Source organism: Mastigoproctus giganteus, chromosome 8 (genome assembly GCF_048544385.1).
Source record: "Mastigoproctus giganteus isolate SK-2022 chromosome 8, ASM4854438v1, whole genome shotgun sequence".
NCBI lineage: Eukaryota > Metazoa > Arthropoda > Arachnida > Uropygi > Thelyphonidae > Mastigoproctus > Mastigoproctus giganteus.
In genome coordinates this window covers 193,899,700-193,926,162 of record NC_143582.1, presented here as the reverse complement: position 1 = coordinate 193,926,162, position 26,463 = coordinate 193,899,700, and the positions used below count along the sequence as shown (strand labels likewise).

Here is a 26,463-nt window from a genome sequence, read left to right as displayed (position 1 = left end):
GACTGTTAAATACAGTTAATGATTGTGCTCATTGTTGTACCCAAGTTGTAGAGTCCTCTGAGGAATGATCATGCTAGGGTACTAACAAGAACATTATTTAATATAACAGTTGGTTAATTAAATACCATTTAGTCCCTCCCCACCACCCAATTTACCCGTGAATGAATAATCTATTTTATTCAGCAAAGCAAAAGTTTCATAAACTGTACTTCAAACTGAAGTACAGTTTATGAAACTTTTGCTTTTTTTCCCCCTTTTTCCTTTATTCTCCTTTTTTTTCTTGTCCATATGTCAGTTTTCTTTTTGTCTTATATCCTGTCGTGTAGACTTTTAGTTTTAAAATGTCTTCATACCCACAAATCTCAATACAAGAACATTTTACCACAATGATTAGCATTCGGGACAAGCAAACCAGTTGCTGCTTTGTTGACACTTGGGAAAATATATTTATTATTTATTTAATTAACATTATCCTTAAATTGTTGACAATAATTCTATTCAATTACAGAGATGGAACATGGTTATATCTCCATGACTACTGTAGAACTACTAGAACATTTTTTACTAGCTCATTAGCAGTAGTAGTTTGATAAACATATCTCCATATTACAGATTACCACTGATGGTTATGGTGAAAGTGAACACACAAAAACGTGTAACCTTTTGACTTCATTAAATTTTTAATCTTTTTTGTGATTTTGAAGCAGTGAAATAATTATTCATAATCTTTTTATTTAAAGAAATATGCAAAAATGTAAAGTTAAAAACATGATATATCAAATTATTGCAGAATTCTTTTTCAAGAAAATTGCTTGAAGAAAAAGATTCTGTTATAGTCAGTCAGACCTGTACTACCGAATCTTATTTACAAAAAAAATACATGAAGCATTTCTTTGCTGGCACACACCCAGGATTTTTCTATGGAGTGGGCTGAGGATCAGAGCTGCTCTGAGAAAATTAGCATTTTTTTTTTTTTTTTTTTGATTAAGTTCATTTGGGAGCAATTGAAGTTTGACAACCCCCCCCCCAAGTGAACCACTGTTTCCATATAAGAAATTATGAAAGAATTGGGTGGTTCACAAAGTGTGTGTGTGTATATATATATATAAAAGCAACTACTGTAAAAACTAATAGATATTGAACTTAGATGAATTCTTAATATTTGCATTTTATTACATTCCATATGCTTTATGTTGAAACTATTTTTACCCCAGGTTTGAAGAGAATAAAATGGTAATCCTGCTGTATGCACCAGCAACAAGCAAGGGCTAGGTATTTCTGGAATGGAAATCAAATAGATAACAAATGTGAAAATTACAGAGATGCATTAACAAATTATTGCATTAATTACTGCAGTTCTGCTGATCTTAGGCAGATAGAGTACAGTATCCCCATGATTTATTCTGGATTTTTCAGCTCACAGAGCAAGAAAATCACACCCCATGAGAATCTACTTGTATAGACATAATACAAAATCTGCATGCTTTTTTAGTGTCATTTTTTATTTTCCACATTTGAACAGATTAACAACATATATTAATCAAGGCCTTCAAATTGAACCAGGTTTATAGATAACTTTTAATCTTACGATTATTTTTGTGTGTGTTATACAATGGAGTTGCTCATCTTGACAAGTAAATAATGTTTGAAAAAAGGGAAGAGCTTTTTTTAAATTTTTTATTCCATGTTGGATGATTCTTATGAAATATAAATCTTAACATCAATACAAGGACATTTGTCAAATTTAGAGAACATCTGCATTTTTTTAGGTGTATTAAATTTTCAGTTAAATTTTCATTTAACTGTCTGTTATAATACAGATATTTGAAACACATGAAGCAGTCCAATAAATGCAAGTTGTTTTCGTGAAATATTCAATGAATACCAACTGAGAAAAATTGATATGCAAAAATCAAACTACAGAATAATGTTTTATTAAAATACTAGAAAATATAGAACAGCAAATGACTGTTGATGATCTGGCTCAAGTAGCTGACAAACTGAATGAGTATTTTGCATCTTCATTCACACAGGAGGAATTCTGTGCGGAGTTGGAGGCCAGAAGTTTTTTAAACTCTAACAGGGAGCTAAATGAGTTTGTAATAACTGAGAGCAAAGTGGAGGAGAAATTGTTGAGGTTAAACATAAGGGGCAGCAAAAGAAGTAAGCAAACCCTTAGCCATAATTATGAGAGCATCCTTGGACTCAGGGGGGAGGTCCGCACAGACTGGAGATGTGCAAATGTTTCCCCCAGTTAACAAAGAGGGATTGAAAGGTGGCATGAGTAATTACAGACCTGTTAGTTTAATTTCTGTTTTGGGGAAAATAATGGAGTCTCTGGTTAAAGGAGCATTGCAGGATCATCTAGACAAGACTGCAGTTACAGATCATATACAGCAGGGGTTTGTTAAGGGGAAGTCTTGTCTGACCAAATTGATTGGATACTACGATGTGGTCACAAAGGAACTGGATGCAAAAAATAATTTTTATATCATATACTTGGATTTCAGGAAAGCTTTTGACACTTTGCATGTGGAAGATTTCTGCACAAATTGGAGCAGTATGACATTAAGGTCAAGTTGCTGCTATGGATAAAGGGATGGCTGTGTGGGACAAGACAGAGAGTGGTAATCAATGGACACTGCTCTTCATGGACTAATGTTATTAGTGGAGTCCACCAGGGTTTGGTGTTGGGCCCATTCTTGTTTTCTATATTTATCAATGATATTGATGATGGTATATCAGGTTTAATGTCCAAGTTTACACACAATACAAAGGTTGGCAGGATTGTTAATGACAGTATGCTACTGTAACAGGATCTAGAAAAGCTGGACAGATGGGTTGAGAGCTAACAACATGAAGTTTAACAATGATGAATGCAAAGTACTGCATATGGATAGCAGTAACCCCAGAGTAACCTACCATCTGTGCGCTACTACACTCAGGGTAGTGGAGAATGAAAGACCTAAGGGTAATTGTGCAGTGAGATATGAAGTTTTCTGAGCAGTGCAGACAGGCTGCTGGAACAACTCAAGGGGTTTTGTCAGTGATATACATGAGTTTTGATAACAGGGATTAGGAGGTTATTATCCTCTTGTATAAGGCAATGGTCAGGCCACACCTTGAGTACTGCATATAGGTCTGGAGGTCTCATTTTAGGAAGGATGTAGAACTGCTGGAATGAATAGAGAGAAGGGCAACGAGATTGTTGAAAGGAACAAAGAGTTGCCCTTACCAAGAACAGCTTAAGTTCTGCAAGTTTTAGCATCTGGAGACTAGGCACCTGCAAGATGATCTGATTGAGGTGTATAAGGCCATGAATGGTTTGAGCAAGCTCAATGCTGATGGGATCCTTCCTCTTGCTCAGATTACGCACCTGAGGGAGTGTAAATTCAAATTGAGGAGAGAACAGTTGTAGAATAAATGTGCAGAAATTTTCCTTTAGCCAGTGTGTGGTTGATTGCTGGAACAAACTTCCTTCGGGTTTTGCGGAGGTTGATAGCTTAAATAAATTCAAGGAAGAACACTCAAACTTTTGGAGCGAATGGATGGGTGAAATGGGAAGGTTTTTTTCCAGTGGCGTAGCTATACCAATGTGGTGCATTGGGGCCCACGACACGTCTGGCAAGGGAGATCAATGTCCTCCTGCCCGAAATAGAAAAAAATTTAATCGTGTAAAAATGTAAGTTTTTTTTAATTATATTTATAATAAAATTTACTGTCTACAAACAATTTTTTTTCAGATGCATATTTATTATTAGCTAGCTGCACAGCACAAGCAAAACTGCAGTGAATAGAGGTGAAATGGTATTTCACCTCTATTCACTGCAGTTTTGCTTGTGCTACCTCACTGACTGAATCAGCACTGAACGGGGAATAGTTTCAGTGGGAAAAATTATATGTGAGTATCATAAGGATTTTTTATATTAGAAATAATTATGCATGATTAGTTAGAAAAATAATAAATACAAACAGTAATGTGAGGTAGACTAAGAATGAAATTAATTGATAATTAATTGCAGTCGCAGATTATAAACCGCACTATAGTGAATCCCAATCCCGTACTGATTGAAGCTGCACTATTTGAGGTATTGCTGTATTGTTGTTTTCATGAAATGAATTATAAAAATGAATTAATAGTTATCTGTGGTTCTCCAGAATTTCAAAATATCAACTTTTAATGCTTCTGAGTTCCACCTTACAGCTTCTAATTTGACATCTCTGGTAACCACATTACCAACTCAACAGTTACTTGAACTGATGGAAGATTTTTTTATGATAATGAAAGAATAAGGAAATATGCTTATAATAGAAGTGACCAAGCACGGCTCTCCAACCCAACACTAATTTTACAATCAGACCTTTTAAATGTGGTAAAGAAATAAGAGAAAATACATTTTTTTATTGTATTATCTAGCATTTTGCTTCAGCTGACCAGCAAATGTACTTTATATTTAAATAAGTAAAAAAGGCTACTACTATTTGAAAGTTTAATAAATTTTCATATTTATTCTTATTTCAAAATTTTATTATTTATTTTTATTTCAAAATATTCATAATTATTCTTATTTATCTGTTTATTTTCAAAAATTGTATAATTGTAATAAAAAGGTCAGGATTTGTTAATTTAACTTGACATTTGAAATTGTTAATTGGCAAATTATGCCTTAAAATCATATTTTTCCACTTCACAAACTCATAAAAATTTTCTTATCCCCCACCCCCAAAAAAGCCAAAGCATTATCAAATTTCTTGTATTAATTATATGAAACTTCAGTTTTATTAATATAGTGATTTCATAATTCGAAAATAACTGTTTTGGGTATTTTATCTGCAGTAGCTCACTTGATATATAAATATTTATATTAAACATAAAAAAATTATAATTAAAATCTCTTAAAAAATAAGTTTTTTTTTATTTTAGCATGGAGTTTTTAATTACCAAAACATGGGATAGTCGACCAATAGACCATGAACCTGTAAAAATTGTTTTGAAACCAGAAGAGGGAAGTAAGCATGTTATAATGGAAGTAACAGCACCTTTTTTCAATGAGCCTGGTGCACCAGATGGGATGCCTGGAGAACCATTTCCAAAATTATGGAATTATGAAGGTACGAAAGTATGTTTATTTAAAATTTGTAGTAAATTTTCAGTATAGTATACTGCTAAACTATTATACATGCTAATTGTTGTTTATTCACATCACTTGTTTCCCGTTCAAGTGTTGTTTATTCACATCACTTGTTTCCCGTTCAAGCGTTTTTTATTCACATCACTTGAACGGAAAACAATTATGTATTGCATACTTTGCAAATAGTAACTTATGGTGTAGTTTGCCCTTAGAGTATGTATTTGAGAGATAACATGAGTCTGTGGTCTTCTTAACACGAACCTGTGGATCTAACCTAGACTGGCAGCATCCTCTGACAAAACATAGTCAGAGGATGTTTTGTTGGGAATCTCTGGAACTTATAATATGGCAAGTGACTGTTGGTTTAAGAAAACTGACTTTTTAGGTCTGGAGTGTCTATTAAACTCTTTGTTGGCTTAAAATTCAATGTGTGTGTGTATTTTTATTTAAACATAATTTTCAAATTTTGTGCATGTGTAATAATGAGTGAAAAAACAGGACTCATGCAATGTGATATATTTAGCATTAGCATTAGTAGAGGCATATGATGCAAGAAAGCAAGCTTATGCAGCATCAGCCAAAAAGAAAAAAAAAAAAAAAAACTTCCACTTCACCCCTCTGTTCGTTCGAAATACCTGTCCAGCTGAGCCTTAAATTTATTTAGGCTATCAACTTCCACAACAAGGGATGGAAGTCTGTTCCACCAACTACCCGCTGGCTGAAGGCAAATTTCCGCACATCTATCCTACATCTGTCTTTCCTCAATTTGAATTTATGCCCTCTCAGGTGATTATTCTGAGCAAGAGGCAGAATCCTGTCAGCATTGAGCATGCTCAAACCATTCAAGGCTTTATAGACCTCTATCAGATCACCTCGCCGGTGCCTAGTCTCCAGACACTGTAATTTGCAAAACTTAAGCCTTTGTTCGTAAGAGCAACCCTTTGTTCCATTCACTAATCTTGTTGCTCTTCTCTGTACTCATTCCAGCAGCTCTACATCCTTCTTGAAATGAGGCCTCCAGACCTGTATAGAGTACTCAAGGTGTGGCCTGACCATTGCCTTATACAAGGGAATAATCACCTCCTTATCCCTGCTAGAAAAATTCCTGTATATCATTGATAAGACACCACGAGCTACTCTTGCAGCCTGTCTGCACTGCTCAGAGAACTTCATATCTGCCTGCACAATTACCCCCAGGTCCTTTTCATTCTCTACCACTGTCAGTGTAGTACCACAGAGTTGATACGTTGCTCTGGGGTTGCTGTTTCCCATATGTAGTACTTTACATTTGTCAATGTTAAACTTCATTTGCCACCTCTCAGCCCATCTGCTCAACCTTTCTAAATCCTGTTGCAGCAGCATAGCGTCAGTAGTGTCCTTAACAACCCTGCCAACCTTTGTATCATCTGCAAACTTGGACATTAAGCTTGATATACCATCATCAATATTATTTATAAATACAGAAAACAATAATGGACCCAACACTGAACCCTGAGGGACTCCACTAATAACATTAGTCCACAATGAGCAGTGTCCATTGATTACCACTCTCTGTCTTCTCCCCCTCAACCACCCTTTTATCCATAGCAGAAATTTGCCTCCAATGCCACACTGCTCCAATTTGTGCAGCAGTCTTTCATTTGCAACAGTATCAAAAGCCTTTCTAAGATCCAAGTATATAATATCAAAGTTATTCCCTGCATCCAGTTCTTTTGTGACTGCATCATAGTATCCAATAAAATTGGTCAGGCAAGACTTCCCCTTAACAAAACCATGCTGTGTCCGAGCTATAACTGAAGTCTTGTGTAGATGATCGTGCAGTGCTTCTTTAACCAGTGCCTCCATTAATTTTCCTGGAACAGAAGTTAAACTCACAGGTCTATAATTACTTGTGTCAGCCTTTGATCCTTCTTTGTGAATTGGGGTCACATTTGCAGATCTCCAGTCTATGGGTACCTCCCCTGAGTCCAAGGAAGCTCTCATAATTATGGCTAAGGGTTTGTTTACTTCCTTTGCTGCCTCCTTTAATGTTACTGGATAGATCCCATCCACCCCAGGTGCCTTTCTTGTGTTTATCTTCAACAATTAATTTCTCCACCATTTTACTCTCAGTTATTACAAGATTATCTAGCTTACTGCCACAGTTGAATACACCTCTGGCATTCCCCTCGCTGAATAACTCCTCATGTGTGAATGTCGATGCAAAATATTCATTTAGTTTGTTAGCTACCTGAGCAGGATCATCAATAGTTGAACCATCGATATCAAGTGGACCAATCTGATTCATCCCCTTTCTTCTAGAGTTTACATAAGTAAAGAACTCTTTGCTGTTTTTCTTTGCATCCCTTGCCAAAGATTTCTCGTAATCTGCCTTCGCTTGCCTAACCTCCTTTGTAACTTGGTTACAGATCAACTTATATCTATCATAGGCTTCTGTGTCACGTGTTAATTTATATGTATCCCGTGCATTTTTCTTCTCTGCCATATGTCTCATTAGTTAATCTTCTATCCATTTAGGCCTAAACCTTGAACAATATTTCTTAGTTGTTATATAAAGCCTAGTAGCTTCCAAGATAAGTTCTTTGAATGCTTTCCATTTTGAATTTGCTGTTGGTAACATCATCAGTTGGTCCCACTGTATAGAATTTAAATACTGTCTCAGACTATCGTAATCGCCTTTAAGAAAGCAATAACCCTTCCCTTTACCCCTGATGGTAGTTACCTCTTTGAGTAAATCCCACTTCAGCACACTGTGATCACTACCACCTAGTGGTTCCTCTATCTGCAGATTTTTAATGCATGAAGAATCACTACTGATAATCAAATCAAGAGTATTACTCCCTCTAGTTGCCTCCCGAACATGCTGATGTAGAAAACAATCATCCAATAAATCCACAAAAGCCTTGCTAGTGTGTATGACCAACCCACAAATTCCAGTCTATATCTGGGAAATTAAAATCCCCCATTATAAGACTCTCTGATTTACTGGCCCACTCTATTTCCCTGTACAGTTTCTTATTATACTCATCAGAGTCATTGGGCCTATAGCACACTCCTACTCTCAATTTTGATCTCCCAATGCTTATGTCACACCAAACTGACTCGACACTACACTGTTCAGCGATGTCAACTGGCTTCACTTCCTTGGATTTTATGTGTTTCTTAACTAATAGCATAACCCCTCCTCCCTTCCTATCCTGTCTGTCCTTTCTGTAGATGTTGTACTCCCCAAATTGCAGTTCTGCATTCCTTATATCTGTGTGACACCTTATATCTGTGTGACTGATATCCCAACAATATCTGCCTTTGGTGTTCTGAGCAATAACTCAAATTCATCAAATTTATTTACCAAACTCCTAGCATTGGTGTACACGCAAGTATACATGCACCTGTTCTTTTTCTTAGCTACCCTAACACAACCCATGTGTTTACTTGTACCGCAATGACTCCCAGCAGTCTCTGATATATCCTGCATCTTGTTTTCCAGGCTTCTGCTCATTCCAATAGAAGCAGTGCAAGAATCACTTTCACCTCTGCCAGTGGCTACTGTTAATCTATTAGTCCTTGTATCCCCCCCCCCCCCAAGCTAGCAGTTTTCCGACCGACCTAACACTGCCTCGATAGCATCAGCAAATATTCTTGCACTGTTTCTATTTAAGTGTATCCCATCCCTATAGAAGCAGTCCCTTCTGTTAACAGTTACAGACCAGGCTGAAAAAAATTCTACCTCTTGAGACTTGCACAATCTTTCCAGGGCCGAATTTATTTTATTCTGTGTTCTGCCATCTTTCAACAATAATAAGAACCATTTTTAAATGCTTTAACACAGCCCAAAAATGTCTTAGGATGTAACACATTGAGCACTGCACTGATTGCAGAACTGTTCTGGGGTATAGTGAGTTGAAATACACAGAAAATCATTAAACCTTTCCAGGCATACTCCTGGAGGGGTTAATATTCTGCTCTTTGGCACTGATGGGCATTTTCCAGCAGGACAATTCATCATAGGTCAGAAATATGCATAGTTCAAAGAAAATTAAGAAAACTGTATGCCTTCCCCTCTTCTGTGGCCCACCAAGTCGCTAGATCTCAACTCATTCATTTATGGAATGAAGCAAAAGGGCTAGCCAAGTGTTGAACTATGGTGATTTACAGCACTCTATTATGAGATGTTCCACACAGACTAACAGGCCTACTTCAGTGTTTGATCATGTCACATCCCAAATTGAGACCACTACCACTTCATTATATATGCTTATTTTGGACCAATTTTTATTTTATCCACTGTAAAATATCCTTTTTAAATATTTTTCAGGATTTTCATTTTTTTTAATGACTCTCACTTTCTATATGGTTTTTCTGCTTTTTTTTTTTTTAGTGGTTGAAGCTTTCTTTCTTGGGGCTGATGAACGATATCTAGAAGTGGAATTAAGTCCGTAAGTATTTTTAAGCTCATAGATTTGTCCATAATTTGAATATTTTTTGTTTTACTTGGTATTACAAAAGAAACCATTTTTGGTTTGATAAATAAGTAGATAACATTTTGTGTTATAAATGAGCAGAAAATGTATAGAAAACAATAGTGATGCAAGTTATTTTAGATGTTATAGAATGAAGTAGTGTTCAAAGTTTATAATCAGTTTTTTTTGTTTTTTTTTTTTCAATTATGAAATTTTAATTTCACATTGTGTGTAAAGATGGCAGCAAAGGATATGAATAACGATACTTCTTTTTAGATGAATACAGTAGCTTTGTTTATCATTCATAGATTTTTGAATTTAAATAATGATATATACATTTTTTAAAATTAAGATGACTTACTAAGTCAAGAATCCTGATGAAATTTCTTTATTTACATGTAGTTACAGCATATCATGAAATGATATGTTAATACTACTCATTATTTTATCATAAGTTGAAAATATCCATTTTCCTAATCGTAATACAAACAAGGATACTTTTAATGAACTATGAGCAATATGCTTTTTTTTTGTATTGTATGTAAAAATATCATTAAATAAAAAATTTATGAATAGGTTGCACGCTATCAGAACAAAGAGAGCAATATCTTTACAAAAAACAATGAAATGAAGCCTTTTATTAATATATGACCAATTTAGTTGAGTTAACAGGTTAATTTTGGAAAAGAAGTATGAAGAACATTCAAAAATTGAATTTTAATCTTTTTCTTTTTTTTTTTTTTGTTAGCCATTCAGTCCATAATTAGCAACTATTTTTACTTTGAAACTGGCCATGTAATCACACACAAGCATTACAGCTTCAGTGCTTGTGTGTATGTTCATATCTGCATATGTGGGAACATGCACACACTCAAAAAATACATGTAGGTAGGTCCACACGTAATCAACTATTGATGTTTGAGTTTCATTCAGTTTGTGGAAGCAACGCAAATTAGATCTGTGCACTTTTCATGAGAGTGAGTTGTTTTCATACTGTATATGCTAGGATATCAGCTTTTCTGACAAAGCATGCATATTTACCTTTCCCAGTGTCTACAAATTGACATTGTACACTACTTACATGGTATCCAGACACATGGCAGGGACATTGATTTCACATTGTTGTCACTGCCACTCACTTCAATAGTGTGTCAGTTTCCCTTTGGCCACTGTGACACATTTTACCCTCATGGGTAGCCTTTCCACCAACAAATGATAGACTGCAGTGGGTATAATCTTCCATTTCACCTGTAGAACAGTGACTGATTGAACTACAGATGTGGGATCTCTTGGACTGGCATTCCAGTTTATCCCATAGAGTTTAAATTAGGATTCATCACTGTATAGAACCAATTTACACTGCTCTGTGGCCAATTTTAACTTTTGTTATACCATGCAAGGTGAGACATTACCAACTGACTGCAGTTGGTAATGTTTAGCTTATGCACCATTATTATCCCATGTAAACAGATGTTGTGTAGCTCCATACATAGTGTTTGTATGGAGTGCCACAACAAGGATGGTATGACAACTTTGTTAGACATCCCTGCAAACAGGAAATTAAAGTGTCAATCCCTGCTGACACCTTAATCTCCTGGTTGATGTTTTGCAGGGATGTCTGACAAGATCATTTACTGCCCTTCCGACTACCCTCTGGTTACATGGAGTGAACTTAGTTGTCTTCCTGTGAAATGATGGATGGTGATGGTACCATCACACTTACATTTTATGATAACATCATTGATAGTAGACTTTGGATGATTAAGCTGTTAGCAGTTGTGTGAATTGACAAGTCATCAGTGTGAATCTCACAGTAACACTCCCACTCAAAATCAGTTTGCTTCATTCTACATTCCATTCCAAAAACTAACTTGTATGGTTTGTATGCCTTGTTTATATACCACTCCAAGTTACTTACTTGTTTATCCAGAAAGATCTACTAGACAACAGGGATAGTTAAATACTTTTGTAGGGGAGTGTATTTCAATTTATGTTGTCTCATACGAAGATGTATGCAGGCAAGCATCACATCCTTCAGTTTTTAAAAAGTTCTGAAAAATTTTGACTTCATTATACAATAGCTGATGAGTATTTTTACCTCTGTAGAATTAATTAGCTTCGGGTTTTTTTTTTTTTTTGAGGAAGTTAAATTCAAGTTAATTAAGATTCATTTATTTACTTATTGTTATTTGGTCAACTCTGTATAATTGAGTCACTTAATTATACAGGTGTGATTTGAAGTAATTTCTTTTTACATAATGTAACAGCCGACCGGGCTAGCCTAGTGGGTAAAGTACCTGCCCGGCAACCCAAAGGTCGCGGGTTCGATTCCTGCCTCGGGCTTGGATCAAAGTACTGCAAAAACCTTGGGAGGTGCAATATGGCCACAGAAGCCGATGCGCCAACAACTACCAAATCAAAAAAAAAAAAAAAAAAAAAAACATAATGTAACAGATAACTAATCTTAATTGTATTGCATTTAGATAACTGATCAAACATTGATGTCTTTATTGTAATTGACTTATCAATATTAGAGAAGGATATTAGTTGAATGTATAAAAAATATAGTATAAATATAAATATATATTGTATAAAATATATATAGTATAGTATAGTATAAAATATATATAGTATACTATAGTATAAAATATATATATATATAGTATAGTATAAATATATATATATAGTATAAAAAATTGTAGATATTCCAAATCACTTAACCGTAAAGCAGGCACACTAGTATAACATTGCATCCAAAAAAAAAAAAAAAAAAAATGTTAAAAAACTATTAAGGAAAAGACCACATGAATTTTTTCTGTTTCATTTCTTCATTATTATTTTCACTTTTAATCCGCATCATTACTTTGTATTTAAATGATAAATATGACTATAAAAAAAATCAAGCCTCTCATTGTTGCTGTATGCAATACATCAAGTGTACCTGCTCATGCAAGTTCTTTTGGCATGACAGATTTAATTAAAATTTTTAATTAAAAATTAAAAAAATAATATTAAAATTTGTTTTATTATTTTTAAAAAATATATATTTAATTCTGTACAAGTATACCACATGAATGATCAGGAAGTACTTCTTGATTAAAAAATATATACATTTTTGGTATTTGGATCCTTTATATGGCATCACAAAGAGTGTAATTTTAAACAGTTAACAGTGGCAAAACTGTTAGCATTTTTTTGTTTTGCAGAAAATTGAAAGGTAAACTTTGTACAGCAGTATGTTTTCTGATGTGTCTGATATACCCACTTGCTAACTGAGTAATAAATTAATGTCAGGATGCTTTTTAAAGAGTGTACAGTAAGCTGCTATTGTAATACATTTTCATACTAATAATGATTACTTGAAGTTATAAATATTTGGTTATAAAAAACTGCTATTTAGAGAGTGCCTTTTTTTTTTTTTTATGTGAAAACATCTTTGGCGGCACCTACTACATTTTCAGACTGAAGCAAAACCAATTGGTAATGAAATTTTCAGATGGAAATGACGTCACTTCCTAAATGGTACTAATGATGGTAACTCAGTCACTAACATTGATGCAGTAGAGTAAGTAGCGGGTGTGAGAATAAAATGTTATATCATTCATACTAAGAGACAGAAATGACACAAATTACGTAACTTTCTAAATGACGCTAACTCAGTCACTAAAATTGGTTTGGTAGAGTAAGTAGTGGGTAGTAATATTCAAGAATAAAAACTTCAAAACTGCCAATGAAGCCTCCCATGTCAACAAAAGAACAAGTTCAAAAACATAGAGGATGAAAAAATAATGCAGAGTTTAATAAAATCTGCTTCTCAAGATTTTGATCAACATCAACCTTCTACATCGACTTCTCATCAAGAATCTCATCATCATCTCTCGTCAAGAAGCATCAAGGACCATCGACATCACAAAATTACATTCAAGAACTTCCTGAAGATTTCAATCCAAAAATTTTGAGTTCAAATGAATTACCTGAGGATTTTCAATTGATTTCTTAACCAGCTAGACAGAGTATACTGCAACAACCAGCTTCGATTGCATCATCCAAAAATAAACAAAATCATATTTCAGCTCAACCGCTTGTTGTAGACCCTCCACAAGTTTCAACAGTAGTTAAGCATGAAATCATTTACAAGAATATCGAACATGACTGTAACTCCTATAAAGGATTTAAACAACAATTTCTGAAAAATATTTCACACTGTTTGTGATATCTGTGATCGATTATGGTATGAAAATGATGTAAAATTGGGCACTTCAGAAAGTTATCCGTTACTTCTCTTAGAATTTCCAACTGCAGACATAATGACTGTGAAGGCCCAACCCTTTAACCTCATCCAAGCCAAGTTTCACATAAAATAAAACATCTGTCGTGCGTAGAGTACACATGGTGTTTTTTTTTTTTATAAGGAGTGAAGGCATACACTAAAAGGGTGTGCAATGAAAATTAAAGGAATATGGTGAAACATGTTGCAGATGAAAAGGATAAGGGAGAAGTTTAATACTATAGTTCAATATGAAGTTTTCTCATGTTTATTAGTATTAATGGTGGCAAATGATGCAAGGAAGTGAGCTTATATAGCTTCAGCCAAAAAAAAAAAAAAAAAAAACACACTACCCATATCTCTATCCACTCTAATAATTTGTTTAATCCTTCCTTAAATTAATTCAAATGACCCACTTCCACAAATACCAGAAGGAAGTTTGTTCCAGCAGTCAATTATTCTCTGGCTGAAAGCAAATTTTTGCATATTTATCCTGCAAACATCCTTTTTCAATTTAAATTTTTCTAGTTGTGTCAACTGAGAAATAGTAAAGATGCCAGTAGCATGTAGTTTACTTGATCCATTTAAAGCCTTAAATACTTCAATCAGGTCTTGTGCAGGTGCCTAATTTCCAAATGTTGCAGTTTGTAGAAAATAGTCTTCCCTGATGAGAGTATCCTTTTGTGTCCCCATATAATCTTGTCAGTCTTTTTTGTACCTGTTCCAACAGATCTACCTAAAATGAAGCTTCTAGACATGTATGCAGTACTCAATATACAGTACAGCCAAACCATTGCCCTACACAACAGGATAATCACTTCCTTGTTCGTGCTGGCAAAATTCCTGTATATTATTGACAGAACTCCATGAGCTGTTCTAGCAGCTTGTCTGCACTGCTGCTCAGAGAACTTATTATTGGATTGTACAATTATTCCCAGGGTCTTTTTTTTTTGTTCACTACCACTTGACTATAGTACCACTCAGTTGGTATGTTATTCTGGGATTACTACCAATATTCAGTACCTTACATTTAACAATGTTAAATCTCAATTGCCACTTCTCAGTTCTTCTGCCTGATTTTTCTAGGTCTTGTTTTGTACCTTAACTTATGTCATTTATTAACCTTGCCAACCTTTGTATCATCTGCAAGGTTTGATGTTATGCTTATGTGCCTTCATCAGTATCATTAATAATATTGAAAAGAGTAAGGGAGCCAAGCACTCAACCCTGAGGGACTCGACTAATAACAGTCCAAGAGAGCATATTTTTTGCACCCTGTTCCTTATTACTGCATCATAGTAGCTAATCATATTGATCAGACAAGATCTCCCCTTAATAAACTGTGCTGTGATTGTTGTTTAACTGCATTCCTGTAAAGATGATCTTTCATTACTTCTTTAATTTTTGACTCTAGTATTTTCTCTGGAACAAAAGTAAAGCTTATAGCTGTGTAATTATTTGCTTCACTCTTTGATCCCGCTTCCCCCTCTGTGAATAGGAGAGACATTTGTATAGTATTAGTATTAGTAATGGCCGCATGGTGCAAGAAAGCCTATGGCTTATGCTGCACCAGCCAAAAAAAAAATATATATATCCGAACAAAACAATGATAAAAACAAAAAAATAAATAATAATAATTAATAAAAAAAAAAGGAAAAGGAAATTAAACCTATCATCCTATGCGCTTCCCTTACCCGAAGGTACTATCCAGATGGCCTTTGAATTTCCCCAAACTGTCGGCCTCTACCACCTATGAAGGCAACTTATTCCAGTAATTTATAACTCGCCGGCTAAAATAAAACTTCCTGCAGTCCAATATCTTCAATCTGTAGAAAATCTTATGATGTTCTCATAATTTTGGCCACTGGTTTGCTTACCTCTTTTGCTGCTTCTTTTAATATAACTGGATATATTCTGTCAGCTCCATGTGTCTTATTTTCTTTTAGTTTCCTCACTGTTATTAAAAATTCATTTAGTCCTCAGTTATAACTTGGTATAATTCTGGTATCCTATCATCTGAATGTAGATGAAAATTATTTGTTCAGTTGTAAAATAATCTGAACAGGATTATCAGGATTATGCCCCATTCATATCTAATGGATAAATGTGGTTCATCCCTTTCCTTCTAATTTTAACATCGCCAATAATTCTTTGCTGCTTTTTTTGCATTTTTAGCCAAAGCCTTCTCATAATCTGCCTTAGTCACCAAAGGGGTTAGTTCCCATGCAGTTCCCTTCATATCCCATGCAGTTTTCTTCTCTGCTTCTTGTCTCATCAGTTCATCTGACATCCATTTAGGTCTAAACCTTGAACAATATTCTCTTGGTATAAAAAGCTTAGTAGCCTCTCTGATTACTTCCCTGAATGCCTCCCATTTAGAATTTGCAGTTGTTAACATCATCAGTTGGACCCATTGAAAAGAATTTAAAAACTGTCTGAGTTATTGCAGTCACCATTTCAAAAGTAAAATTCCTTCCCTTTTCCCTTGATGTTAGTTATATATTTAAGTAAACCCCACATCAGTAATTTATGAACACTGCCACCTAGTGGTTCTTTTATGTAGTCATCCAATGAATCCAGAAAATTTCTGCTACTGTATGGGTGACCCACCAACAATTTCCAGTCGATATCTGGAAAGTTAAAATACCCTTATAAGACATTCTGATTTATTATCCTGCTGTGTTTGTTTGTATTCTTATGAAATATTATTGTGGGAATAGTTCCAGTTTTGTAAGTTGAAATTTTGGAAACTTGGAATTTGCTTGGGTTTCTAATTGAGGTGTGTAAAACCTTAAAATAATCAATAAAACTCAATTATTGGGACATATATTCTCTTTCTAGGATGATGCAAACAAGATGACATAAATTCAAATAGAATTTATGTCCTCTTGTTTGCCCAGCTGATCCCTAATAATCAATAACAAAAACTAAGGAAAAGTTTTATTTTAGAGAATAGATGAAAGAAAATGTCTAGTCAAAGAGTAATCAAGTATTGGAACAAGTTACTACCTAGCCTAGCCTTATAGAGTCAGAGCTTAGGGATTAGCTAATTATTTGTAAGAAATAAATAAAATATAAACTAGGGTATATTTTTATTTATTTATTTATTATTTTTTTTTATAGCAGATGCCACATAAGTTTTGTTTCTTTGCCTTTGTACTGCTGTTTTAATATTAATACTATTATTAAAACTGTGTTAATCATCCAGCTGCAACTTGTCGTACATTCTACTTTCAGTGGAGCATTCATTATATTGATTTTAAAAAAACCTGTTGATTCCAAAATGCTTGATTTGTTTCAAAAATATATCATGTTTGGTTGTTATTGTTGACTGATTCTAGGTGCATCAGCCACTTAGATCCACCATTTTGTGCCATTGCATATTATATCTACCTATTCATACCTATTAAGAAATATTGTTCAAGGTTTAGGCCTAAATGGTTATCAAATGAACTAATGAGACTCGTGACAGAGAAGAAAAATGCATGGGATGCATATAAATTATCAATCGACTCAGAAGCCTATGGCAGATATAAGCTAGTCTGTAATCAGGTCACAAAGGAGGTTAGGCAGGCGAAGGCAGATTACAAGAAATCTTTGGCAAAAGATGCTAAGAAAAACAGCAAGGATTTCTTTACTTATATAAACTCTAAAAGGAAGGGAATGAATCTGATTGGTCAACTTGATATCGATGGTTCCACTGTTGATGATCCTACTCAGATAGCAAACAAACTGAATGAGTATTTTGCATCTACATTCACACATGAGGAGTTATTAAGGTTTGAAAAGGGCAGAAGGTTATCAAATTGTAGCAGGGTGCTTAATGATTTTGTAATAACTGAGAGCAAAGTGGAGGAGAAATTGTTGAAGTTAAACATAAGAAAGGCACCTGGGGTGGATGGGATCTATCCAGTTATATTAAAGGAAGCAGCAAAGCAACTAAGCAAACCCTTAGCCATAATTATGAGAGCATCCTTGGACTCAAGGGAGGTCCACATGGACTGGAGATGTGCAAATGTATCCCCAATTCACAAAGGGGGATCAAAAGGTGACAAGAGTAATTACAGACCAGTTAGTTTAACTTCTGTTCCGGGTAAAATAATGGAGTCACTGGTTAAAGATGCATTGCAGGATCATCTAGACAAGACTGCAGCAATAATTCAGACACAGCATGGGTTTGTTAAGGGAAAGTCTTGTCTGACAAATTTGATAGGATATTATGATGTGGTTACAAAGGAACTGGATGCAAAAAATAATTTTGATATCATATATTTGGATTTCAGGAAAGCTTTTGACACTGTTGCGCAAGGAAGACTATTGTACAGATTGGAGCAGAATGGTATTAAGGGTAAGTTGCTACAATGGATAAAAGGATGGTTGAGGAGGAGAAGACAGAGGGTGGTAATTAATGGGTGCTGCTCTTCGTGGACTAATGTTATTAGTGGAGTCCCACAGGGTTCAGTGTTGGATCCTCTGTTGTTTTGTATATTTATCAATGATATTGATGAAAGTATATCAGGCTTAGTGTCAAAGTTGGCAGATGATACAAAGGTTGGCAGGGTTGTTAATGACAGTAATGGCAGTGTGCTACTGCAACAGGATCTAGATAATTTGGGCAGATGGGCTAAGAAGTGGCAACTGAAGTTTAACCTTGACAAATGCAAAGTACTGCATATGGGTAGAAATAATCCCAGAGAAACATACCAACTGTGTGGTACTACACTTAAGGTGGTAGAAAATGAAAAAGACTTGGGAGTAATTGTGCAGTCAGATATGAAGTTTTCTGAGCAATGCAGACAGGCTGCCAGGGCAGGTCATGGGGTTTTGTCAATGATATATAGGAATTTTGCTAGCAGGGAAAAGGAGGTGATTGTCCCTCTGTATAAGGCAATGGTCAGGCCACGCCTTGAGTACTGAATACAGTTCTGGAGGCCTCATTTTAGGAAGGATGTAGATTTGCTTGAGCGTGTACAGAGAAGGGCAACAAGATTGGTGAGGGGAATGAAGGGATCCTCTTACCAAGAGAGGCATAAGTTCTGAAAATTGCAGTAGCTGGAGACTAGGCACCGGTGCGGTGATTTGATTGAGGTGTATATGGCCTTGAATGGGTTGAGCATGCTGAATAATGATGGGATCCTTCCACTTGTTCAGATTACGAACCTAAGGGGGCATAAATTCAAATTAAGAAAAGACAGATGTAGAATTGATGTGCGGAAATTTGCCTTTAGCCAGCGGGTGGTTAATTGCTGGAACAAACTTCCATCTGTCGTTGTGGAAGTTGATAGGTTAAATAAATTTAAGGAGGAACTGGACAGGGATTTGGAGGGAATGGTGTGATTTTTTTTTGGATGATGCTGCTGCATAAGCTCATACACTTGCTTTCTTGCATCACATGCCACTACTACTATTATTGTATCTGTACAGGCCACACAACATTCTGAAAACCCACCCACACATACACACACTCACTCACATTCATGAGCTTTTGAGCTAACTATAATTCTAACAAATATTGAACTTTTATTAATTTACCAGATCATTTTTGCTTATTTTACAGTCATGGTCAACATCTTTTATTACTGCTTAATGGAAGGAGTAATGCAATTAAGGTAAATATACTATTATTTTCACTGAATTTTACATTGTGTATGTGTTTTAGCAAACCAGTATGTTGTGACTACATATATATATTTTCATTGTGTGGCTCTGTCACATAAAGGTATTGAAATCTGCAGCTTGACCCAACTGAACTCTAATAATCAATAGCAAAAATTAAAGAAAAGCTATTCTAATTTTATTATGATTTTATTACAATAACCTTAAGATCTTCAGGATGAGAGTATCCAAGCGCTAGTCAAAGAATTTTCAGCTCCAAGAAGCAGATAAGTTTTTTGATAATTTTGCCATTTCATTGACGTAACTGGCTTATCAAATCATACTCTGTAAGTAGCTTTATAGTCCTAGTCATGCTTGTTATTTTATTTTTTAATTTAGCTAGAGATTTTGTAGGTTACTACTTATATATGTAGAAACTTTGTATCATTTGAATCTTGCTGCCATTGCTATAGTTATAGAATGAGTGGTAGGGGAATTCAGATTTTTAATTGTGGTTAATAGGTAGCTCTAAAGTTCAAATCACTTAGGGTGGTGCTAGTTGGATAATTTTTTTATATATTATAATTAACTTAACTTTCAAGAGTAATGGTATAGCCTAATGCATACAGGGTATTTCACTACCAGTGCGACAAACTTGCAGGAGGTGTAGGGGGCACAAAGACGAATCGGAATCACATAGCATTGCAGGGTCAGAAATGCCTTCGTCATGTGGTAGAGGACGTTGAACGGGAGGTCGCATGAACAGCGATACCGCTGGAAGTCAGCATATGCAAATCGTTTCTGTTGAAGAAACCAAGTAGCAAAAGTCCTCCGGAGTGGATAATCCGCAGGCTCCAATGATTGGGCACGTTGCAGATGGTATGAACTCATTTGGTTTGTTGACAGTATCCTCCATACAGTGGATTGGGAAATACCCAATCGTTGGCCTATCGCTCGAGTACTCGTACTCGGATTGCCTTCTACAAGACATAGGACATTCTCCTCATTGTCTGGCGTCCTCGTCGGTCGCTCTCGATTCATGGTACCTCTCGTGAAACAACCAGTCTCACGTAACCTTCTGTGCACACATGCGAAAATCGTATGATGAGGAGCACGCCTTGTGCGGGAAATTCCTGGTACAAGCGCAGAGCGGCGCCCATTACAGTCCGCAGCTCTATACGCGAGGTGCATGTTGGCCAGTTCAACGTTTGAATACTCATCCATCCTACTGCCTCGGGAACTGGTTCGCAAATGCTGACCCAGCGGGATCGCTGTTCACGCGACCTCCCGTTCAACGTCCTCTACCGCATGAAGAAGGCATTTCGAACCCTGCAATGCTATGTGATTCCGATTCGTCTTTGTGCCCCCTACACCTCCTGCAAGTTTGTCGCACTGGTAGTGAATCGCCCTGTATAATGCAAACTTGGTAGCGTGGTAGTATTATTGCTGCATAACTGGTGTATTGATAAGAACATTTGAAAATTTTAATTATACATAATTAATAATGTAAACTTCATAGCCTAACTGGTGCATAGTGTGATTCTGCATTAGATAAATCTGTTTAGTGTAGTATTTTTAATTATATTGAATTTGAACAAAAAGCATGCCTCAGAGCAGCAAAGCAAAGGGCTCAAGCTAGTGGGAGTGCCATGGCTCTGGGGTGAACAGAGGGGAAAGTTATCTTCTGAGTCACAGCCTTATGAGATGTATGGCTTGATGTGTGGCTTGAGCTATCAGGATTGGGACATGATATTGCCAAGGGGGATGTCTCTGTGTGTGCTGGATGTAAGGAGTGCGAGGATATTAGGTGCCAACTCAGCATTGTTATGGGTCTTTGTGATAGTTGAAGAACAGGGTGGTTGCCCTTGAAGAAATGAAATTAGGGGCCCATCAAGCTCTGAGCTGCCCACATTAACATCAGAGCTTGCACCTGATCAATAGGCAACAAAACAGCAAACCCCAAGGCAGAATGCACTGGTTCCACAAGAGCTAGTTGTTGTCAGTGACTCTATCGTCAGGGAAATGGGAAATATACTTTGTAAAAAAGGATAGGTGGAATAGGACCAGGGTATATCTGCCAAGGACAAAAGTTGTGATTGTTGTACATGTTGGCACTAATGACATTAAGAGTAGGAGATCTGCAGGCTTACTTAACAAGTACAGGGCAATGTTGAAAAAAGTTGAAAAGAGTGGTAATCAATAGACACTGCTCTTCTGGGATTAATGTTATTAGTAGAGTTCCCCAGGATTCAGTGTTGGGCACATTGTTGTTTTCTGTATTTATCAATGATATTGATAAATACAGAAATATCCAAGTTTGCAGATGATACAAAGGTTGGTAGGGTTATTAAAGACAGTATCGTACTGCAACTAGATTTAGAAAACTTGGGAAGATGAGCTGGGAAGTGGCAACTAAAGTTTTATATTGACAAATGCAGAGTACTGCATATGAGTAGCAGTAACTCCAAAGTGACATACCACTCAGGGTAGTAGAGAATGAAAAAGACCTGAGGGTAATTGTGCAGTCAGATATGAAGTTTTCTGAGCAATGCAGGTGTGCTGCCAGGACAGCTTATGGGAGTTTTGTCAATTATATACAGGAATTTTGCTAGCAGGAATAAGGCAATGGTTACAGGACTGGAGGCTTCATTTTAGGAAGGATGAGGAGCTGCTGGAATGAGTATAGAGGACAGCGAGATTGGTGAGCACAACAAAGGGGTGCCCTTACCAAGAAAGGCTTCATTTCTACTAATTACAGCATCTGGAGACTAGCACCTGCAAGATGATCTAATTGAGGTGTTTTAAGGTGTTGAATGGATTGAGCAAACTCATTGCTGATGGGATTCTTCCTCTTGCTCAGACCACCCATGAGGGGCCACAAATTGAAATTGAGGAAGGATGGTTGCAAAAGGTTGCCTTTAGGCAGTGGATCGTTGATTGCTGGAACAATTTTCCATCTGCTGTTGTGGAAGTTGGTAGTTTAAATAAATTAAAGGAAGAACTAAATACATGAAATGGGAGGTGTCTTTTTTTTTTCTTTTTTTTTTTTTTGCTGATTCTATATAAGCTTGCTTTCTTGCATCATTTGCCACTGCTAATGATATTCATACAATTTTCTGTATGGGTGGATTTACATGTACAATTAAACTTGGTTATAACAAGCATCAAGGGACTGGCAAAATTTCCTCATTATAACCGTTACTCGCTATATCAGTGATAGCAGAGATGGGGAAACCCCTGGGGTTAAACAATGAACACTTTATATTAGTGATGAGTTAAATCTACATCCTATTTTTTTAAATTCTCAATAACTTGATAAAAAGATAGATTCAAAAAAACAAAAGAAATATTAGAGAGAAAAATATAATATAAGTATATATCTACATATTATTTGCATTAATATGCTTGTGTAAACTACAATACACTTAATATTAAACACAATTTATTTGTCTGTAATTTTAAAACCATGCACTTAATACTAAACACAATTTATTTCTCTGTAATTAAAAACAATATTATTTAATAATAAACACGATTTCAATTAATCTTTATTTATGAATCTTAAAATTGATGTTTGTTTTAAAGATTAAACTTTTATTTCTTAAGTTTCCCCTTAAAACACTCAATGTTAAAAGTATCATTACTTGCCTCAGTTCCTTAAAAAAAAATTGACTAATGTGTCCATTGCACCTTGAGATTGTTGGCACTGATTTTGATTCACTTTCAATTGTCATCATATAATCATCGCAATCATCACCTTTATTATCGTCTTTGTTGAGCACAGCATCTACAGTGTCCTCTCTGTAGGAAGGCCACTAGTTAATAAGTTGTCATTGACTCATACAAATTCATCGATGTTATCTGTATTAAGCAACCTACAACATTGTTGCGTAGCAACCATTTGGATAATGGTAAGTTGTTTTCTTTGTTTCCATCTTCTTCAATTACAATTGAAATTTCATTTGAATTTAATTTCGATTTCTTGAAGCAGTTCAATGTGGTTGTCGAAGTAACGTTGTTCCATGCATCATTCAATAAATTTATAGCATCCAATATCAATATAGACTCGGTAAGTTTCTATTCTCTTTGACTGATCAGATGTAGAACTAGAAATCTTTTATAAAATCCTTTAAAACTCTTGATTACACCTATGTCCACTGGTTGTAAAATTGATGTCGCATTGGAAGGCAGAAACACCAGCTTAACGTTGGACAAATTTTGAATCTGGGAATGTGCAGGACAGTTATCAACTAAAAATAAAATATTTTTCTTCTTTTTGAATAGCTCCTTATTCCAATCATTTGCGAATTGCCGAAAAATATCTGAAGTCATCCAAGCTTTCTTGTTTGCAGTGTAATCCACAGGAAGTTTCCTTACGTTTTTGAAACACCAAGGTTTTAACGATTTTCCGATAACAAAGTTTTTTTTTTTTTTTTTTTTTTATCAGTTCCTGTCATATTTGCACATATGAGCACTGTCAAACGAGTCTTTGATTTTTTCCACCAACACATATTTCCCCTTTGAATTTCAATGTATTGTCAGGTGTCAAATTATAAAAAAGTCCTGTTTTGTTGGCATTGTTGTAATAGTAATAGAGGCATGTGATGCAAGAAAGCAAGTGTATGAGCTTATGTAGCATCAACCAAAAAAAAAAAAAAAAACAATTTGACTTTATTTAAGCTTCCAGAACGACAGATGGAAGTTTGTTCCAGCAATTAACTACCCACTGGCTAAAGGCAAATTTCTGCACATCTATTCTACAACTCTTTCCTCAGTTTGAATTTATGCCCCCACAGGTTCATAATGTGAGCAAGCAGAAGAATCCCATCAGAATTCAGCATGTTCAACCCATTCAAGGCCTTATACACCTCAATCAGATTACCTCACAGGTGCCTAGTCTCCAGCCGCTGCAATTTGCAGAACTTAAGCCTTTCTTGGTAAGAGGACCCCTTCATTCTCCTGACCAATCTTGTTGCCCTTCTCTGTACAAGCTCAAGCAAATCTACATCCTTCCTAAAATGAGGCCTCCAGACCTGTACGCAGTACTCAAGGTGTGGCCTGACCATTGCCTTATACAAAGGGACAACCACCTCCTTTTCCCTGATAGCAAAATTCCTGTATATCATTGACAAAAAAATGCCGCATTATAGCCTTAGATGCTAATGCGCCAATAAAAATCCAACCCTAATTCATTGACAATACCCCATGACCTGCTCTGGCAGCCTGTCTGCATTGCTCAGAAAACTTAACATCTGACTGTACAATCACTCCCAGGTCTTTTTCACTTTCTACCACTCTAAGTGTAGCACCACACAGTTGGTACGTTCCTCTGGGGTTACTTCTACCCATTGCAGTACTTTGCATTTATCAATGTTAAACTTCAGTTGCCACTTCACAGCCCATCTACCCAAATTTTGTAGATCCTGTTGTAGATATCTTTGTCATTGAAATCTTTCCTGATTCCTGCCCAAACACAGTCAATCCATTCATTTGCCATTATTGGTTCTGTAGGTTGAGATTCTTCACTAATTTTTATATAAACAATGTTTTGTTGTTTTTTAAATCGATCCAGCCAACTGTTGTTACACACAAAATCGCCGCATCCAAATTGTTTTCAAATATTTCTGCTTGAGTCTTCAAGATCAGACCGTTTTTTGAAAATCCAGCACTTCTTTGTGTGGTAAACCATTGAAGTAATGCTTCATCAACGTTTGTAACCTCGCACTTTCTAAATTTTTATTTATTTTTTTTGGTTATGTTCTTTTCCAGTGCCGACATGTAAACATCTTTATTCTTCCACAATGTCGATATGCTTGAAGAGGACAAAGAAAACGTTTTACACGCTTCATTTTTTGCACCACATTCTAACTCACGAATAATTTCGACTTTTTTGCTAATCGAAAGACACTTTCTTTTGTTAGTAGACATGTTTCCGAAGGAAGAGTTCATTTCTAACTGTTACTTTAAAATGATAAAGTGATCTGCATAAAAAGCTAAACTGCAGCCATTATCAACCCATTGTTGAGGATGGAAGCCTCCTCAACAATTCATGGTGATAAACTAGCATTTTAAAACTTTATGCCACAATCTGCCATGCTGGTCCAGTGCGGGTTGGCAGATCGACCGTATTTAGCAGTCAGGGGTTTGAACCCCCGTCTTCTCAAGGAGCGTGTGTCACTGCACTCCTGCTCCTGACCACTTGGCTATGGAGGACATACAAAGTTCTTAGTCTGATGCCATTTCCACCAAATCTGCTTCGCCAGCCACCTTTTTCAACCAATAATTCTTGAACGGCTTCAGTAGTCATATCAAAACCTTCCCCTCCTACCGACTTAGCAAGTTCTACTTCACACCAATTCCGTTTTCTGCCGGTTCAACCATATTTCCTGAATGAATGTACATCTGACCATACATTTTTCCAAAGGAGTAAAATACATTTTTCCAAAGGAGTAAAACCGTCAACATTTAATGTTGACGGTTTTACTCCTTTGAGTGATAAAACTATGATTCCGATACAGTCCACAATTGATATGTGTTTCCATGCCTCCATCACTTCGATAGATTTAGAATCAATTTTTTCCAAAATCCATTGTAACAATTTTCTGATGTTAATAGATTTTAAAGGTAAATATAATGCCTTGATCTAACGGCTGAATTAAAAAAGTTGTATTAGGTGATAGGAACATTACTTCAACATTTGGATGAATTAAATCTTTTGGGTGGCCTGGCACATTATCCAATAGTAATAAAACTTTGAAATCTAGATTTTTCTGCTTTAAATAGTTTTTCACAGCTGGCACAAAGCAACTTAGAAACCATTCTTTAAATAAATCAGCAATTACCCATGCTTTTTTATTTGCTTTCCAATATACTGGTAACGCATTTTTATTTACACCTTTCATTGAACATGGATTAGAAGATCTATAAACTAGCATAGATTTTATCATGTAATCTCTTGGTGCAACTGCACGTAAGTAACATTACATGATCTTGTGATGCCTTAAAACCT

At 35.7% G+C, this 26,463-nt stretch overlaps 1 protein-coding gene across 3 annotated transcripts in view; it reads left to right on the top strand.

Annotated features, from left to right (window-relative positions):
- Positions 1–26,463, top strand: part of LOC150082129 (UPF0462 protein C4orf33 homolog) — an 87,524-nt gene that overhangs the window by 35,682 nt on the left and 25,379 nt on the right. For 2 of the 3 annotated variants that reach the window (XM_090379999.1, XM_090379998.1), the window contains exons 2-4: positions 4,925–5,112; positions 9,511–9,568; positions 19,417–19,468. In XM_090379999.1, the coding sequence (XP_090236125.1) occupies positions 4,925–5,112; positions 9,511–9,568; positions 19,417–19,468 (298 nt within the window). Of the gene's footprint in view, positions 1–39; positions 79–4,924; positions 5,113–9,510; positions 9,569–19,416; positions 19,469–26,463 lie in introns of those variants that run through there. The other variant, XM_090380000.1, reaches the window with a different exon arrangement.